The 18,524-nt window shown below is 48.4% G+C and overlaps 1 protein-coding gene across 1 annotated transcript in view; it reads left to right on the top strand.

Moving 5' to 3' along the window:
* LOC119444562 (endothelin-converting enzyme 2-like) overlaps positions 1–10,234 on the top strand; it is a 91,022-nt gene extending 80,788 nt beyond the window's left edge. Inside the window, exons 4-10 of the mRNA XM_037708940.2 lie at positions 930–1,116; positions 1,850–2,042; positions 3,916–4,095; positions 4,904–5,149; positions 6,203–6,553; positions 7,766–8,085; positions 9,848–10,234. Of these exons, the coding sequence (XP_037564868.2) occupies positions 930–1,116; positions 1,850–2,042; positions 3,916–4,095; positions 4,904–5,149; positions 6,203–6,553; positions 7,766–8,085; positions 9,848–10,221 (1,851 nt within the window). The 3' untranslated portion in view covers positions 10,222–10,234. The remainder of the gene's footprint in view (positions 1–929; positions 1,117–1,849; positions 2,043–3,915; positions 4,096–4,903; positions 5,150–6,202; positions 6,554–7,765; positions 8,086–9,847) is intronic.
* The last annotated feature ends 8,290 nt before the right edge of the window (positions 10,235–18,524 follow it).

The following is an 18,524-nucleotide window of genomic DNA, read 5'->3' as shown; positions in this document are numbered from 1 at the left end:
TCGGAGTCTTTCGTCTTCGGCGTCTTTTTTGGCCTGTGAAGACTCAGCTCATATTGAGACTGATGTCTGCGATAGTTTATTTTACCAACAGAGCATACATTCTTTATTGTTCCTTTAAAACATTGTCGCGGTGCATATCGCATCATGGGGAGATGATGGCAGTGATAAAGACGGCAGAACGTCGGAGTTTCTGAGACAGCAAACTACATCGGACGGCAATTCTGCAACCACCGACTCCGCTGATGACGATATGGCCGTTTGGGGACCCGTCTTAAGTTTCTGGTAGGACGACGTCGAGCAAACAACCGATGTAATAGCGCAGGTGAGACAGAAGATACATGATCACTGCCTGGCACGTTACAACGAGAGAGGCATCATTAGAGCCATGATTCGAGAAGAGCTGCCTTCTCAAGGAACCAATATAGCATTGGTAATGCTATAGAACAACTTACAGCACTTAAAGGCTGGGAATACAATGGATGTAAATACCATCAGCATTTATCAAGGTACCTATTCCTGAACGTCAAACCTCTGCAACAGACGCCTCTTCCCCGTTAGCGTGTCCGTAACTGTAGTGAGCTTTATCCTCATACTTATAGTTCGAGATGTCTTACTCTGTTGGCTATGTGTGGCTACGCAAAATTCAGTCATAAGACCGTTTGGCTTTGCAGCTTAGCGGAACTTTTGCGACTGTAGAAGGGGTGTATCTTTTACAGGGATCATACGAGCAAAAGGTGCACCCACAAGTTCTTACTCTGCCAAATCCCATAGTGAATTCAGCTCCGGCAACATTTGGTCTGGATAGTTAATGTTACCGCCAAAGTGCCTCCCCCCCCCCCTTACCCCAAGTTTACTGAACCTTGTGCTGAGTGTATAGCGTGACGGTGCTTCATTGTGAGACTAGAACGAGTGCCTAAAACGTGGCGCAGGAACCGACCCCGCTGCCGCGCAACCGCGCCGAGCGCGCGTACCGCGTCTGCCTATACAGCCAGTCGGGCGACGTGTCCCTGCTGCACCAGTTCCTAGCCAACCGGTCGCTGTCGTGGCCAGAGAAACCGATGACGCCCGCGAAGCCTCTCGACGTGCTCCTCGACCTGGATATCAACTGGAACCTCGGTGCGCTCATACACGTGACCTAGAAGTAACGCCTATGTAGGTGGGTTTGTAGTTGACATTAGGGCGAAGGGAACCTGGGCGTACGTCAACCAATGAATGGGAAACACAGTTGAGGGAGACTAAGGATTAGATAGAGGGATGCAATTCGTACGGCTTCGATTCACGCCGGATGTAAAAGCTAGAAGTATCAGGCACAGCCCTTCGCGCTGCAGTGTAGTCCACTTAAAGGCACGCTAATGCTGCAGTTCATGATGACAAAGGACAGGATGATAGTGCAGATAAGGGCCTCATTTCCTTTATTTGTTGAGAAATACTGCGGTCTCAGATTTGAGACATAGCAGTAATGGGTAAAAGAGAGTTCCCTTATGAAATACTCATGTGGCAATTGCCGTAGACAAGCGTGTAGCTTATTCCACATTTCAATAGTTAATGGGTAAGAAAGAAAATTTGAAGCTAAGTAAGATCTAATGCAAACAATATTCAGAGCATTGGTTCATCGTGTTCTACGTGCTGAAGAGCTACATCGATGGTTGATTGTCAAAGCTCGGTCGTTCGTTGTTGTGGACATATAGTAGCTCCCTACTTTGGAAGACCGTTGGCGCGGTACAGCATAGGAGGTGACACGGATGCCAACGTACGTAGCAAAGTCCCACGTACAGTCGCGTAGAACTTGGTGAAAGGTGCCTAGGAGGTCGTATTCGAGCTTTTCTCTCCGACTTTGCACGAACTGCAGGCCTGTGGTTTTCCGTGCGGGTCTCACCGTTGCCAGGCCACAACCGACGGCAGGTGCGCGTCGCGCCGGGCCTCGTGTCCAGCTCCTGGAAGAAGGCCCTGGACACCCTGGTGCTGCGCGGAGTGTACAACGCCCGAGTGCGCCGCTTTTACGACCTGTTGCGCACGAGCAACTTTGTGCCAATCAGCGATAGGTAAACTGATTTGCCGCTTGTAATAACTGCCATGTGGCCACTATGTATGAATAATGACTTTTTCTGACAGGCAGAAGTTATCATTCCCCTGCACCTCGGAAACACTTGGGGAAATAATGCCACTGGACATGCTATACCACGTGTGGGATCACATCATGAAAATGTTCGCGCTGTGCACCGTATACGTGTTTGGTTCGAGTATTCAATACCTAATAGAATCTCGTTAAACGTAAATTTATTAAACGGAACTGCAGCTTAGTTAAGTGAACCAGCCTTATGGCTAGTTGGTTTCGCATTCAGGCATTGCAAAAAAAAGTATGTTTAACGAAACCCCATTTTTTTCCATCTCTGGGTGAACGGAACTAAAAATATTACCAGAATGAAACTGACCAGCCAATCTCAGCGACATCGGAAAAGCATCACTGTTTGCGGCTTTCTTTTTGTGGTTATCTCGCCAGTTCTATACGTTTCTCTTGCGTGTTCGCCACGGCAGCTCTTGCTAGCTCTTGTTGTTCCCGTGGTGCATAGTTTTCTGCAAGAATCACAAGAGGGAACTCTGACGCTGCGATCGTTCAGCCCCCATGGAAATTATGGGTAGTACGTGGATTTGTCTGATCTTCGTGCTTGTGGATTCAGATGTTCTTGTGGCTTCGTTTAATGCCCAGCATCTGCCTTCATTGGCCTAAATATCAAAGGAATCCATACTTTTTTTGCAGTTGGCAATAATACTCTGCGAACACGCATAATCGCTGGTAATTGCAGGAGTCCCACTTGTCCACGCGTCCGTGGAGTAATGGTTTCATGATCGAGCTCGATGTCCAGTGTTCGAATCATGACATCGGACTTTTAATAACGTTTATCCAATTATTTAAACGCAGTACTTCTCTTTTAAAAAATCGGTTTGCAAAGTATGGAAGCCGTTTTCAAAGCGACAAAGACCAAGTTTAGGCCAACCCGTGTATTGACCATCGTTCCCCTCCTGGCCCTGCTACCAGCTCCCGTGGACCCTAGCGCCACAGATTCCTCTTGTAATTGTAGTGTATGTGGCTGAACCATGGTCATGGCTTGCTGTGGTTTCTTTGTGCTGGCAATGTAGGTTAGCTGTGCGCTTGCTCAGCATTTCCGATGGCGCTTGTCTACGTGTGTCTCTTTCGCCGGCCTTTGTCCAAGTTCGCGCTGTTATACATCATACATGTTTTAAGAAGAACATCTTGTGGAGCACTGAGCTCAATTTCAAAATAAATTGAACTCCTGATAAACGGAACTCATGTGACTAGTCCCTTAAGGTTTCACTTGATTAAGTTCCACTTTATATAATCTCAAACAGCCTCGCTCCAACTAGTACAACACGCGCCGTTCGGCCTCAAACACTGGAAATTAAAAAGTTCTTTTTGGATGACTTGAGTATTGGCTTCAACCGCAAACGAGCTCCTGTTTATGCTAATCTAGCAAGTGCCTCGCGCATGGATTCGTGTGAGGGCTTCTTTTGATCAAAGTGGATACAAGGCACTGTACTGCATCAGGGCGGTTTTCCTAAATTTCTACTGATTTATTAACATCCGCACAGCTTCATACGAGCGAGTTTCTGGCCGCAAAAAAAATTTGTACAGCAGTAATTTTTTTTAATACAGAGCCTCAGAAGCGTAAAAATGTAGTGATTCTATTTCAAGGCTATCTTTTATCACGCTTCATCAGTGGTCCAACTCTTCAACTTTTTTTTTATTTGTGGCTATGCCGCTTGTAAAGGCTCAATGATAAGGAATACAAAAAGTATACGTGCATTATACTCGTCCAGAGACCGCTTCTGAATTCTGTCCATTGTCAACTTGTTTCAAATACATTGGGACGTCTCCGATTCCGGTCTTTCCCGCAGGGATCTGGAGGACCTGCGTCACGATGAGTATGCGGTCGCTGGTGCACTGTCAGAAGCAGCGAGCCGTGGCCAAAACGAGTTGGCCTTCCAGCTAAAGCAGATCCAGAAGATGGCCACACCCCGAACTACCGCCGCCCAGTGGGCCACGTCGCTCAATCGCCACCTCACGTTAACACATAGGTAAAACCTATTAGTGCGGAGTACGAGATATCCGGGAAATTCACTGGACTAAAGGAATCTTGGTGATTAAACCTTGCTTCGTAGAACAGACTTTCAAACTGGCTAGCATCATAGCAATACGTGCAGGCTAAACAAGAAAGAATCACTTCGATATCTTGCACTGCCATGACAAACTACTCTGAAAAGAAATGTTATTGGCGTTTTGTTGAGTTTGTAGCCGATGAACACAAATACCCACGCTGCTCGTAGTGTGTGTAAGAACGATGTGGCCCACATAGCTGGTGAACCATTCATGATGGTTACTGTCAACATTGTATTAGACCGCAATGTAAAAATCTAATTGTCTAGTGGTTAACGTCAGCCAGTAGCAGTAACCTACCTAAGTCCACTGAACGACCGAAGGCTGTCTAGGTGATCACCCCAAACCCCTGTGTTCCATCAGAGAGATCCATTCTGTGCCTGCAAGCTTCCTAACTTTATTAATTTAATTCTCCTCTAACTTCGACAGTGTTTCCCGTACTTTTGTGCTAGTGCTGTAAAAGTGATAGGCCAACGCTCAAAGTAGTTGCATAATTGTATAATTCATAAGCCCTGTCATCTCCATATGTTCCGTTTAATCTCTACAATAGGACATCAGACACCCGCGTTCACTTTCCTGTGCGCATTCTCGTCGTCTAGTCTCTTAACGTTACGCCTATACCTTTCCGTTTCACCGCTGATGATGCCGTCGTCAGCTTCCTTTTAGGTTACTTCGCCATGCTACATTCGTTACATGCAAGTGCGGTTTCGCATTGTGTTTGGCGCCCAGAGTGACCGACGCCGACCGCGTGCTTGCGACCAACGTGAAGCTCCTGCAAGCGGTCGATGGGCTCCTGGAGTCACTGCCAACCGAGACTGTGCTCTACCAGCTGGCCTGGACGGTGGTGCAGTTGCTGGGCTGGATGGCCGATCCCACGCTCCCTGCAAGGCCAGCGGCCGTACGTCTTGTCGAGGCCCGGCACGCCGACTGCTTCTGGGCAGCCAACAGGGCCTTCGGATTGCCTTTCCTCTCCAGGTGCCTGCGCGCGCTTTATGAAGGCAATCGCAGGCGCTTTCACTGTACCAAAGTTCACGATGCTATTGTAGGGAAACGAGAGGGCCATATTGTGGGAAGGGCTGTTTTAAGTTAGTCGTTCGATTTCATAATACCTTGCAGTTATAACAAATTTTCTTAAGGCGAGGGATAGAAACAACACATTTTATTCTTCAGCAAGCCACTGTAGAAAACTTAAGGAAGTAAATCTTTAAAACTGGACGACGCATATTCAAAACGTTTAAAGGCGAAGAATTACGTCTACATGCCTCAACCCGAATATCCATGTTTCTCGCAACACTTGTCTAGCAACATGACGTCACGCTCACAGACAACACATCTGCGTTAAGCTATTATGCGAGCCGTTATGTGTGCGAACATCAGTTCGAAGTAGTTGCGACGGACTTAGTTGGGGGTGAGCAGGAGACCCGCTGTAATATTGATCCTCCTGGGCTCTTATATGCATTGCAATCGAATTAAACACACATGCTTTCTTTATCAGCTCTCATTCAAATGTGGTGTCAAAGGCTGGAAATCCAAGGTTTAGGGCTGTCTCGTCTATCGTAGCTCACACTGAAACATTTCTTTTTGCAAGGCACATCCTTTTTCAGCACTTCTTTATGATCTCCTTTTGGCGCAGTCTGTTGGAGCGTAACTTTCGTCCCAACATTGAAATCGACTACCATGCCTTCATTACTTGAATATCTTGAGTTCGCTTTATTTGTTTATTGCTTGCACAATGACATGATGATAATCAATCTGCAGTTGTTAAGGCCGGAATTTGCCTAGTTGTGATACTGGCCACTGCCAAAGGCGGGATATTTATCGGCCTTTCCGATATGGGCAAAAGTACAACTAATTTGAGACCACCTGCGAGACGCGTCCGCTCTTGAGAAAGCGTTACGGATGCAAATACTATTGCAGTATTGGTTCTGTAGTGTATACGTACACGTTGAAACGTGGCTTCGCTGGTGCGGGCTTCATTCGCGTTGAACGTTCCGCCCGCACGAAATGTTCCCAATAAACCACTCGCAGCTACATCAGCACCAAGTATCCGCCGCACGTCCGGTCCGAGGTGGACGACGTCCTGATGGGCGTCACGCAGGCGGCCATCAGCCTGTTCATGAGGGCGCCCTGGATCGACGGCGACACGCGCGAGGCGGCGGTGGAGAAGCTGCGACGCGTGAACACCTCGCTGTGGCCGCCGGGCGGTTTCCTGAACGCCTCCGAGACTGACGCCCTGCTGGAGCACTTCCCGGAGCCCAGGGACGACGTCTTCCGCAACTGGCTGGACGCCCTGGACGCTCGCAGGACGCTGCTGAGGAGAAAGGACCTGGAACGGGCCCTGTACACCGAGGACGTGCAGGCGCAGCGGGCTCTTTTCCGGTGACTGAGCGACTTTTTATTTTTTTTCTTCTTAGTGGTAATCTCGCGCAGCAGTAACGGCATGTGAAACGTAAATGAGGGTAGCAATGACAAACTTTAAAGGGGCACTAAAGGGAAATATTAAGCCGAGCTAGATTGAAATATTAGGCTTCTGTAATGACACACTTGTCATGCGTATGTTGAGAACAGCCAGCGAAAAAAATCAAAGTGGCGCCACCTGTTGTGGTCTATGGTCCTTCTGATGTGACGTCAGCATGCACTGGCTGAGAAAGTGGTATATAGGGAGGTCACGTGGAGATTACGTGAGCTCCTATGTTTTTGCGCAGCCGGACCTCTGGCGGCAACTTTCAGCGCAGCACAGTAATATATTGGCACAAAAAAAAGAACGATCAGACACTTCTAGAACAATAATATATCCATCTAGCTCGACCTAATGTTTTCCTTGAGTGTATGTCTAAAGAAAAACGTCTGTGGCATTCGACACGAAGCCCTGAATCTAACATCGAGCTGTTGCTCAAGTGCCCGCAAAGCTTTAGTTTGCCTTCTTTACAGAAAGAACCCGACGGAAAGGCTTTGCACGTGCTCACGAGGTTGTGGAAAACAAAACCCACGCGACTTAGTTGGCGTTGTACAATGGCATCTTATGTCATGACATTTGCGTGAACCAACGTTTACTGCCTCATGTCGCTAAGGTGATAGCCCCTGACTAGACTTTGCGAGTACTAAAGATGCCATTTTGACAGGATTATTCCCATGAACTCACCTGGCAATGCTTTCCATTGAAGCAATAGGTGCAATATGACTCATGAAAAAGACAGATTTAGTTGCTATATCGGGCATACGAACACTCGAGGGTGGTTCGCACTATCGTCCCAGCCGCCGCGATCACCTTAATATACCGGGTGCTACCAACATTACTAGTTGGTTATAGTAACGTTGGGTGCGTGTTGTTAGCGCCAGTGTTGTGTCCGCGAGTGCTCGCCCTCATCAAGTGAGCTCCTTTATTGTGTCTTTCCGCGTGTGACACCACGCTCAATTAGGTAGTAAGCGAATCTTCCGTAAAATGTATACTGCTCAAAAAAAGCACGAGCCTAACTTACTGTAAGATGCTAATACCTTGTCATCGCTGTCAATGCTTCACCTTTCCGGCAAACCTGTTAAATTTTATGCATCTTTTCTGCAACCCCAACCCGCCTCCACAATCTCTGGCAGGTACCACTACTACACCAACGAGCTGTCCATCTCGCTGTACGCCCTGAGCAGCCCACTGTTCGTGGAAGGGGCCGGCCGTGCCGTCAACATGGCTGGACTAGGCGCGCAGTACGCGGCGGCTCTGGTGCGCGCTTTCGACCCTCGCGGTGTTCTGCTCGAGGGCCGCGGCGGAACCTCGTCGGGCGTCTGGTGGGGCAGGGCCTCTTACCACGAGTACGAGCGTAGGACTGGCGCCTGCGCGGCGGCAACCCACGGAACCGCCACCACTTCTGCTACCGGCGACCTGGAGCCGTTCGAAGGAGTCGCTGCAGTAGAGATAGGTGCGAAACACTGTCTGTAGATGTCAATATTTAGGCATAGAACGAAATGGGCGACCGACATAGTTATTGTTGGGAGAAACATTTATTTGCTCTAGTCCTCCCAGCCGCGCATACTTCGTTCATACTCATTTCGCTATCAAATACTTTTCGCTATCAAATGGGTGGGATCCCCAGGCAAGGAGAACTGGCTAGTGGTCGCTATGACTGCCTCAGCCGGAGGAAGTGTATGAAAGAGCACGGGAAGCTCGCGCTTTAACTCTGGAATCTAGAAGAAGACTCCAGAGCTAAAGAAGAAGGAAGGTGTGTGTGTGTGTGTTTGTGATTGTGTGTATTTAGGGGGGGGGGGTACCTTAAGGTCAGATTTCCTTTTTTTTATTTGGCGCATAACCGCTCTGCCAAGGATGTGAGCTTGCCGTCAGAAATTTCAATGGATACGGTAAATCAGTTCTGCTGAAGCCTCTCAAGGCGGAGGAAGGTGCATTAGAGGGTAAATTGTCGTCCAGCCGACTGTACGACTAAGCTGCGATAGAAACCCCTGTACGGGTTTCTCAGAAACATAGCTTCACAGTTGAACATTTTCCCCTGGTCCTGGGGATCGAATCCTGCGTCAACGCATTTCCGAAGCGGTGACTCTACTATCGTCTATCGGGATGACTATTCTGTATCTCCCTGTACTATGACGCTTGCTCTACCTTTGTGCTACTTTCGGGAGGGTGACAATTTTTCCTTTCAATGATTTCACGGTATCTTATCATGCCAGAGACATTGCTAGACAACTGGAATAACTTCTCAAAAACTGTCATCCTGAGATGAGCATTTGCTGATCTTCAATCATCTTGTAATCGCACGTTTCGTATAGACAACCAACGTCCGATACACGTTTTCTAAATGGATGACGTTGCCAATGAGCACCTACGGGAACTATCTCATTTTGGCGTCCTTTCTGGAATCCTTTGCTTTTGTGCAGACTTACCTATCTGTATTCAACAAGTGTCATTAACAAATTCAGTGCACGTTAATGAGACGCTACTCAGAAGCATGAAGATAAACTACACTAGCGATTACACAGCGTATAACGCAGATTGCAAGGCATTTCTTGGCTGTTGTCACCGAGCGTTACCGAGTATAGTTACCGAGCCAGCGGTGGTGGCTCGATAACTGAAGTTCTACTGCTCAGCAGGGGTTTAGGGTTTCAGTTTCCTGCTGTATGCGGTCCGCATTCTAATGGGGGCTGAATGCGAAAATTGCCAAGCGTATGCCATGTGCACGTTAAGGAACTAAACTGGTAAAACCTAACTCGGAGCTATCCAGCAAGGCACCTGTCATAACCACTATATCATTATGAGGCCTTTAATAGAATCGATACAATTGTATTAAATACTCGCTATTCTAGTGGACATTAAGAGAACTGAATGAAGCAGAGAAGCCATGTTACGCGTAGAACATGGCCGGCATCATAATCATATCGAGGTTCCGGCGCGTAAAACCACATAATTTAAATAAATAAGTTCATCGCGTCCGTTGGAATGTTGATTGTACCCTCCCTACTTTGAGACCTGTACATGGTCCACAGTATTTTATAAATAGAAGTGTGAAAGGTATCGGGTACAGCGACGGAATTGCACCGGGTAATACAGCTTCGGTGTCTTCTATGCGCGAGTTCTTAGTAGTCGCATACATCGGCAAGGGTATTGTTACTCCTCACACTTCCTCCTTTCAAGTTGCCGTTAACGCGATGTCTGGCGCGGTGTCTCCTCGGCAGCGTATGCGGCCTTCAACGCCACCCGGTGGATGAGCGACCGTGGCTGGCACAAGCGGCGCAGCTTCCTGGGCTTGAGCGAGGAGCAGGCCTTCTTCGTCTCCTTCTGCCAGGCCCACTGCGCCCGCGAACCCACCGAGTGGCACCGGCAGTCCTGTACGCTGCCGCTGAAGAACTTCCGCGGCTTTGCGGCAGCCTTCGCGTGCCCCGCTCCCTCGCCGATGAACCCGGCGAAGCGGTGCGGCTTCTTCGAGAGCGAACTGCCGTCCACCGCCGCTCCTGGCGCTCCCACGACGGAGCTGACTACGCGCGGACGAAGCGAGTCCGGCGACCCGGTGTCGCTGGCGTCGACGCCGTTCGGCGGCAACCTGTTCTGACGCCAATGCGCGATAGCGATTTTAGCACGTACTGCCTGGCGCCGACGAAGCGCCGCGAGCGCTCGAGCGTTCTCTTGCTTGAGCGCGTTGTATTGTAACGCGGTATTTGTAACTAAAAGGCTCCGTTTATGCGTAAATATGCGTGTCGTTCTCGGTTTCTTCACTTTCGTTGCGTTTTTTTTTTTGTTCACTGAAGTACAGAAATGCAGAGAAGAAGCGAGCATCTTTTTTTGTGTGTGTACGAGTAAGTGAATACGAGCGGTGAAAAGCATATACATCAAGCAAGGGTACATCTGGGTGTCCACGCAGCATTTACCATATACCGTTCCCACTCAAGTATTCCAACTCATTTATGTCAAAACCGAGTCGCTACTCGAATCATTTTCATGGAGAATTAGTAAACATCGCTAATACAGACCAAATCCGCGAAGTGCTAGCCAATATTACGTAATGTGTAGCTCATTTCTCACACAGCCTTGTTGCGTTACATGTCTTATTGCTTGATGTCATACTAATTGTTGCTGGACATTGTTCTCAGTGTCACAATCTCTATTATTACATTTCGCATTTGCCTTTTTTTTACTTCTGTAGCTTCCTTGTGTCAATTTCTCATTTCGTTACACAGCTGCTAGACATAATTTGCGCCAATGGCTATTTTGTACGAGCGCATTTTTTACTTGTAACTCAATTATTGTTCCCCTCTCCCGTGTAATGCTTCATAAAAAAGCCCTGAGGGTACAACAAATAAATACATAAATACTACTGAGAACCGGCAGTCACGAAATGTTTCTGAACTACTAGCATAACAACCTCATGGCCCGGCGTTCAGGCGCCTGTCACTCACGATAGCGATATACTTATTAGCGCGCCCTGGGCACCGCAATGAACGGGAATTGCGAGAAATGCCACAGAAATGTTAATGGGAATTCGTTATATAAATACGTCATGCAACTGAACGGACCATTTGGCTACGTCGCATAAGGAACCGACCCAGATGCTCACGACAGCAGTGTCACCTCACTAGGCTCCTTAATAAAGCTTGTTCAGAAAGAGCTGCAGGGCCCAATTAAGAATAATGTACCGTTCACTTGTGCCGCGACGCACAAGTTGTCGCTTCAGATTCTTTCCGAACGCTTACCGTCGAAAGCCATAGTTCGCACTGCAACCACTACCGGGAGATGGAGGGCACATCATCGTGGGCGACCTTTTTGCTACATAGAAAGGCCTTGCCGCAATAAAGGCATCCAGCGAAATTACGAAACCCGTAAGTGATAGAGCACGAAGCACTGATCATGCACGGCGAGCCAATTGAGATGATTACCTGCATTTATGCACGGCTCAACCGAAGATTGATGAAAAGCGAAAGACCTTCTAATTGCGAGGTATGCGCGCCTCGACAGGAAGAATGAGCTACATAGCAAAGACGGTACCACGGTGTCAGTGCCAAGAGGCACTGTACATACAATGAGCTGACAGACAGACAGACAAATAACTTTATTGAAGGTCCTGAGAAGCTCCGTTCCCCTCTCTCAGGGAGGCGACGAAGCCGCGGGCCGCACCCACGTCGGGACGAGGAGACCGAGGTCCAGCGCCGCATCGTGGGCTCTCTAGACAGCCCAAAATTGCCGTGACTGGTCGGAGCTCCGAAGGGCAGAGCTCCACTCTTTGCGTGCCCCTCTTTAACGAGGGGCATCCCCAGAGCATGTGGTCTAAATTACTACGTTGTCCGCAGCTAGGGCAGTCTGGGCTAGAGAAGTCTGGATTGATGCAGGGAAATAAATTCAGGTTGGAATATGATCGCGTCTGAAGCATGCGTAGTGTGACAGCTTGAGGTCTGGTTAGTGTGCCGTGTGGGGGAGGGTATAATCTCCTACCAAGGTAGTAGTGTTCGGTAAACTCGTTAAATGTGGAGAGAGTGTCACGGAACTCGACGAGCCTAGAATAGACGGAGCCTCGACTCGCAGTGGCGTCAGCGCGGAGGGTTAGTTCGCGCGCTTGTACGTGTGCAATGTCATAGGTTGGGGCTCGAGATGTACCGGGAACCATGTGATTGTATGTGGCTGCATGACTTTGCCTTTGAGAATTCGTTGTACTTCCTCTACGATGGTACCAAAGGCAAATGCCCGGACCGCCGCCCTCGAGTCAGTAAATATTTCAGCTCTGACATCGTCGAGAAGTGCCAGAGCGATCGTAGCCTGCTTTGCCGTAGCCGGGGTGCTGTCTCTGATGAAGACCGCACAAGTTACGTGTCTGTCGTGATTAACTACCGTTGCGATGAAGTCCGATGTGTGCTCGTACTGAGCCGCGTCAACGAAAGTGACCGTGTGAGGCGAGGCTTCTACCCTCCGGAGCAATGCCACAGCTCTAGCTTTGCGCCTGCTCGCATTGTGTTGTGGATGCACGTTTTTGGGAAAAGGAGCAACCATAATGTTGTCCCGTAGGTGATCTGACATTTGACATGTACGTTCCAACGCTACAGTGGAGCCGATTCGTGCAACCGCGAGAATACCCCCCCCCCCCCCCCCCCCCCGCCAGGGTGCTAGAGAGTCATGATGATACTTGAGCCGTTTCCTGAGCTTCGATGATTTAGTTGAGTGCATTATGTACACCTAGTTGAAGCAGGCGGTCCGTGCTGGCGTTTATTGCTACTCCTGTGACTTTTTTCACGCTTTTACGGATGAGCGTGTCCAGCTTGTGCCTTTCAGAAGCGTACTTGTGCATTGCAGCCACGTAAATGGTGTGACTCATGAGGAACGCGTGGAATAGCCGTAGCAGATTGTCCTTCTTTATACCGCTCCTCCTCTTAGAGATTCTATTCATTAATCCAATCATGTACTCCGTCTTGGTCGTGTTTTTTCTGAGCGTCGTGATGTTACCTCCGGTAGACCCTAGGAATGCTCGGCGCTTAGAAAAAAATACATGGGAACCGAGCCTGTTGGCAGCCGAACGTGACTTAGAGCATGTATGAAACAGTTCCAGCGAGAGCGCAGAAACTGCTTGCACGCTCCCAACCTGTGCAATACGACGCACTTGCTAGCTACGCGAGCAGAAGCAGCGCATTCTGCGTTCGCAAAAAAGTACTCAGTGGCGGTCTCCTGCCTTCTGCTGTTTATTTTACTTAATTACACGACGGGAAAGCGGTCGTCGGTGAACGTATCACACTAGCTTACGCTCAGTGGGTCATGTTTCTCTACCACGCTTGAGTTTTCGTAGCCGCTTCCTTGATTGTCATTTTGGTACATAAGTCACTTCCTTTCAGCGACAAACTGTGCAGGAATATGTTTTGGGTAACCACTCCCTGAATAGCTAAATGCAAAAGTGGGAAAGAAGCAGGCTGGTGAGCAAGCAATTGGCAACGACGCCATCGTTGCTAGGAACACTAGAGAAGAGATGTTGGTAGAATTCGCGGAAAGGAATAGGCTCCGAATAATGAATACCTTCTTCAGGAAGCGCGACAACAGGAAGTGGACCTGGAAAAGCCCTAATGGAGAAACAAGAAATGAAATAGATTTCATACTCTCTGCCGATCCAAGCATAGTGCAGGATGTAGAAGTGTTAGGTAGGATAAAAGGCAGTGACCATAGGTTAGTGGGATCTCGGATTTCTCTCAATTTGAAGAGAGAAAGAGTAAAAAAGAAGGAACAGGCCAACCTAGACGCAGTAAGGGTAAAATCACACCAATTGAGGCTGGTGATCGCAAACAAATATGCAACTTTGGAACAGGATGATGAAGATAACATAGAGGTAATGAATGAAACCGTAACTAGGCTGATCTCAGAAGCAGCAGTTGAAGTGGCAAGTAAGGCACTAAGGGCAACCAGCAGGTAAGCCCTCCCAAGTAACAAATTACCTAATAAATAAACGACAATACATGAACAGTGTCGAACTCGAGAGATCAGATAGAATTCGCAGAACTGTTGAAACAGATCAACGAGAAGAAAGTAAGGGATATGCGAAATTATAACGTGGAAAAGATTGAGGAAGCAGTAAAATATGGACGCAGCATGAAAGCAGAGTGAAGAAAACTTGGCATAGGACAAGACAAAATGAATGTAATGAAAGATAAGCAGGGTAATATCATCAGCAATTTCGATGACAAAGTAAAAGCAGCGAAAAAATTCTATACTGACCTGTACAGTACCCAGAGCAGCCAAGCTACATTCATTCGAAGTAGTGATGAACAGGATAGAGAGGCTCCTTCTATAACTAGCAATGAAGTTAGAAGGGCCTTGAAAGACATGACCAGGGGAAAAGCTGCTGGAGAAGATGGAATAACATCAGATTTAATCAAAGATGTAGGAGATATCATGCTTGAAACGCTTTCGGCCCTTTATACGCAAATGCCTCACGACTTCAAGTGTACCAGAAAGCTGGAAGAACGCCAACATTATACTCATCCATAAAAAGGGAGACGTTAAAGAATTGAAGAATTGTAGACCCATAAGCTTGCCTTCAATATTGTATAAAATATTCACCAAGATAACTTCCAATAGAATCAGGGCACACTTTACATCAGTCAACCAAGAGAACAGGCTGGCTTCAGGAAGGAATATTCTAGGATGGGAGATATCCATGTCATAAATCAGGTAATACAGAAAGCTGTGGAGTACAATCAACCTCTCTATATGGCTTTCATAGATTATGAAAAATCATTTGATTCAGTAGAGATACCAGCAGTCATAAAGACATTGCGCAGTCAAGGAGTACAAGAGGCATACGTGAATATCTTGGCAAATATCTACAAGGATTGCACAGCAACCTTGGTTCTCCACAACAAAAGTAGAAAGATACCCATCAAAAAAGGCGTCAGGCAAGGAGACGCAATCTCTTCAATGCTATTCACCGTATGTTTAGAAGAAGTATTCAAGCTCTTAGACTGGGGAGGCTTAGGAGTGAGGATCAACGGCGAATATCTCAGCAACCTTGGGTTTGCAGTTGACATTCTCCTATTCAGCAACAATGGGGACGAATTACAGCAAATGATTGAGGACCTTAACCGAGAAAGTGTAAAATTGGGGTGGAAGATTAATATGCAGAAGACAAACATAATGTTCAATAGCCTGGCAAGGGAACAAGAATTCAGGATCGCCAGTCAGCCTCTAGAGTCTGTAAAGGAGTACGTTTATCTAGGTCAATTACTCACAAGGGGACCCTGATCATGAGACAGAAATTTACAAAAGAATAAAATTGGGTTGGAGTGCATAAGGCAGGCATTGCCTAAATCCTGACTGGGAGCTTACCACTGTTGTTGAAACAAAAAGTGTACAATCATTGCATTCTATCGGTGCTAACACATGGGGCAAAAACTTGGAGCTTAACAAAAAAGCTCGAGAACAAGTTAAGGACCGCACAAAGAGCGATGGAATGAAAAATTTTAGGCATAATATTAAGAGACAGGAAGAGAGCGGTTGGATCAGAGAACAAACGGGGATAACCGATATTCTAGTTGACATTAAGCGGAATAAATGGAGCTGGGCAGGCCATGTAATGCGTAGGCTGGATAACCGGTGGACCATTACAGTTACACAATGGATACCAAGTGAAGGGAAGCGCAGTCTATAGGACGACAGAAAATTAGATGGGGTGATGAAGTTAGGAAATTTGCCGACGCAAGTTGGAATCAGCTAGCGCAAGGCCGGGTTAATTGGAGAGCGCAGGGAGAGGCCTTCGTCATGCAGTGGACATAAATATAGGCTGATGATGATGACAATGATGATGATGAATATATCGAAGAAGAAAAAAACGAAATGCGTAGATACGAATTATCCATTACTGGTGTTAGAACAAAAACATTGACTAATAAAATCGAATAGGGATATGCGAGAAAAATCACCTTTGCATATCGATTTCAATAGAGATTATCTCCTGAATTTTGAACGAAAAATTCAGCGACGATTACGATACTCCCTAATGCGAAATTTCAGTGCAACTTTATATTGTGTTTTCATTTCGCGATATATTGGTTTGCGCGGACAACCTGCCTCGCGCAGCACGTTGCAAACAAGCGAAGTGTGGCGTGACAATGCCTGGCATAATCTCGAGATTCGCGAGAACCAGTGCGTGGGTGACGCGTGGGCGTGATTCACAGCAGCCGCCGCCGACAGACCTCGCAGACAATGCGCTAAACTGGGACCGATCTCGTAGCCATTGTCGCCGCGCTGCGCATTTGTTTCTCGCGCTTTTGCCATAACCTCGTCCGCTATTCCGACTCATGGTTCCGTTACCCTCCTCGCGTCTTTCATCGCCCACTGCGCTCTGCGTTCGCCTTCATCGTTCCCTGCGCTCGTCCGATCGGTCACGCCGAGCTACGACGCCGAGGCACGCCGACGCTCGCCGCAGGAACTGGCGCCTAAGAGTGACGGTATAAAAGTTTGTGTGCAGTTCGCATATTTTAAAAAAATGTCGCAGTTTCGCCCGAAAGGCGAACCCTCGATTGTAATAGATAATTTGTAGGCAGCCATACAAACTAAGGATAGCAGTTTTATCGGCAGTACAAACATATAAACATATTGTACCGGAGCACATCGGCACCAGCTCTGTGCCAGCCAGTGTGTGGAAGAAGACGTTGACGATCGTGTGGTTCGCGCTGGGTCGGTTTTCAACGATCCAGCTTGTTTACCCGCTTTATCAAGTCTAGCTGCAAAATACTCTTGTTGCATTTGGTGGAGGTGCTGGGTCGTCACCTTCAGCGTCCTGGAACTCCATAGCCGTACGCTACCATCTGCCTTCACAATGACCGAGGACGCCGGACCCTCGCGAGCTTCTCCCGCTCCTACACCTGTCATGTGCTCTGGGGTGCTTCGTCAGCGTGATCCTCCAGTCTTCAGTGGCACTGACGATCACGACGTGGAAGACTGGCTGGCCGAGTTTGAACGTGTTAGTGCACACAACTAAGTGGGATGACCGCGACAAGCTGACTCACGCCATCTTTTATCTTACCGGCGTGGCCCACCTGCGGTTCAAGAACCACGAAGCTGATTTTACCACCTGGTCAGCTTTCAAAGCGACCCTCGTTTCGTTTTTTGGTCGGCCAGCGGTGCGCAAGCTTCGCGCTGAACACAGCCTCCGCGGACGATCTCAACAAATTGCTGAGACCTTCACAAGCTACATTGAGGATGTCATCGGCCTCTGTAGGCGAGTGAATGCGTCCATGTCCGAACCTGACCGAATCAAACACATAATGAAAGGCATCGACGATGACGCTTTTCATATGCTCGTGGCCGAAAACCCACAGAGCGTTACTGAAGTTATTGAACTTTGCCATAGTTTTCACGAGCTGCGTAAACAGCGCATCTCCACACGTTTCCCTGGAATGCAAACGGCTGACCTTTCAGCTTTGGCTCCCCGCAGCGCTGGTATTGATTACACCTCGTTGCTGCCTCAAATTCAGCATTACGTACGCGAGGAAGTTGCACGTGAGCTCTCTCTTGTGGCATCGGTCACTGAGCCTCTCCCCCCCCCCTGGCCCAGTCGCTACGTCGGGTTATCCAGACGCAAGTTGCTGAAGCCCTACCGTCCCCCGCTTCGCCGCCGCAAGTTACGGCCCCGCCGAAAGTAACGGCGCCGCTAACTTATGCTGAGGCCCTTACACGATCTCATGCCCAACCGACGCCAGTCCCATCCAGCCCAGCCACCAACTTCTACACTCCGCCAAGACCGGTACGGCCGGTTTACGTACCGTTCTCGCATCCGAGACCAGCCTATAAACCCCTGGCGCACTCCGGACAACCGGCCAGTGTGCTACGCTTGCGGTATTCCGGGACATGTTACGCGCTTCTGTCGCCGCCGCGGACTCTATTTTCGCGATGGCGCTCCCAACCTTAGCCATGTCCCTCAGCAAGCTACACACCGTCTTACATTTGACGCCACGGACTCGTATTCACGTCGCCCCGCCTTCAGTTCACGCCGATCTCCTTCTCCCCGCCGCCGTTCCCTTTCTGCCATGATTCGCCGTTCCAACCATGACCAGGAGGAAAACTAACAGCCGCAGTTCCTGAGGCAAGAGCTGCGCCGTCGTCGAAATTTGCAAGGCCTCTTCTTTCGCCGCCTAACGAGATTGTAGTGCTTATAGACGGTGTCGCGACGAACGCTCTTGTCGACACACGAGCAGCTGTTTGTATGATCAGTGAGATTCTCTGCCGCAAACTGAGCAAAGTGACGACTCCACTTTTTGATATTTCGCTACGCACAGTGAGCTCGCAGCACGTCAAGCCTTCGGCCACCTGCACCACTCGTGTTTTAATTCAAGATGAGCTCTACGTTGTCGAATTTGTCGTCCTTTCTCATGCGTCGCATGACGTTAT

This window comes from Dermacentor silvarum, chromosome 3 (assembly GCF_013339745.2).
Source record: "Dermacentor silvarum isolate Dsil-2018 chromosome 3, BIME_Dsil_1.4, whole genome shotgun sequence".
NCBI lineage: Eukaryota > Metazoa > Arthropoda > Arachnida > Ixodida > Ixodidae > Dermacentor > Dermacentor silvarum.
The sequence above is the reverse complement of the archived record's forward strand: the minus strand, read 5'-3'. Positions and strand labels throughout refer to the sequence as shown.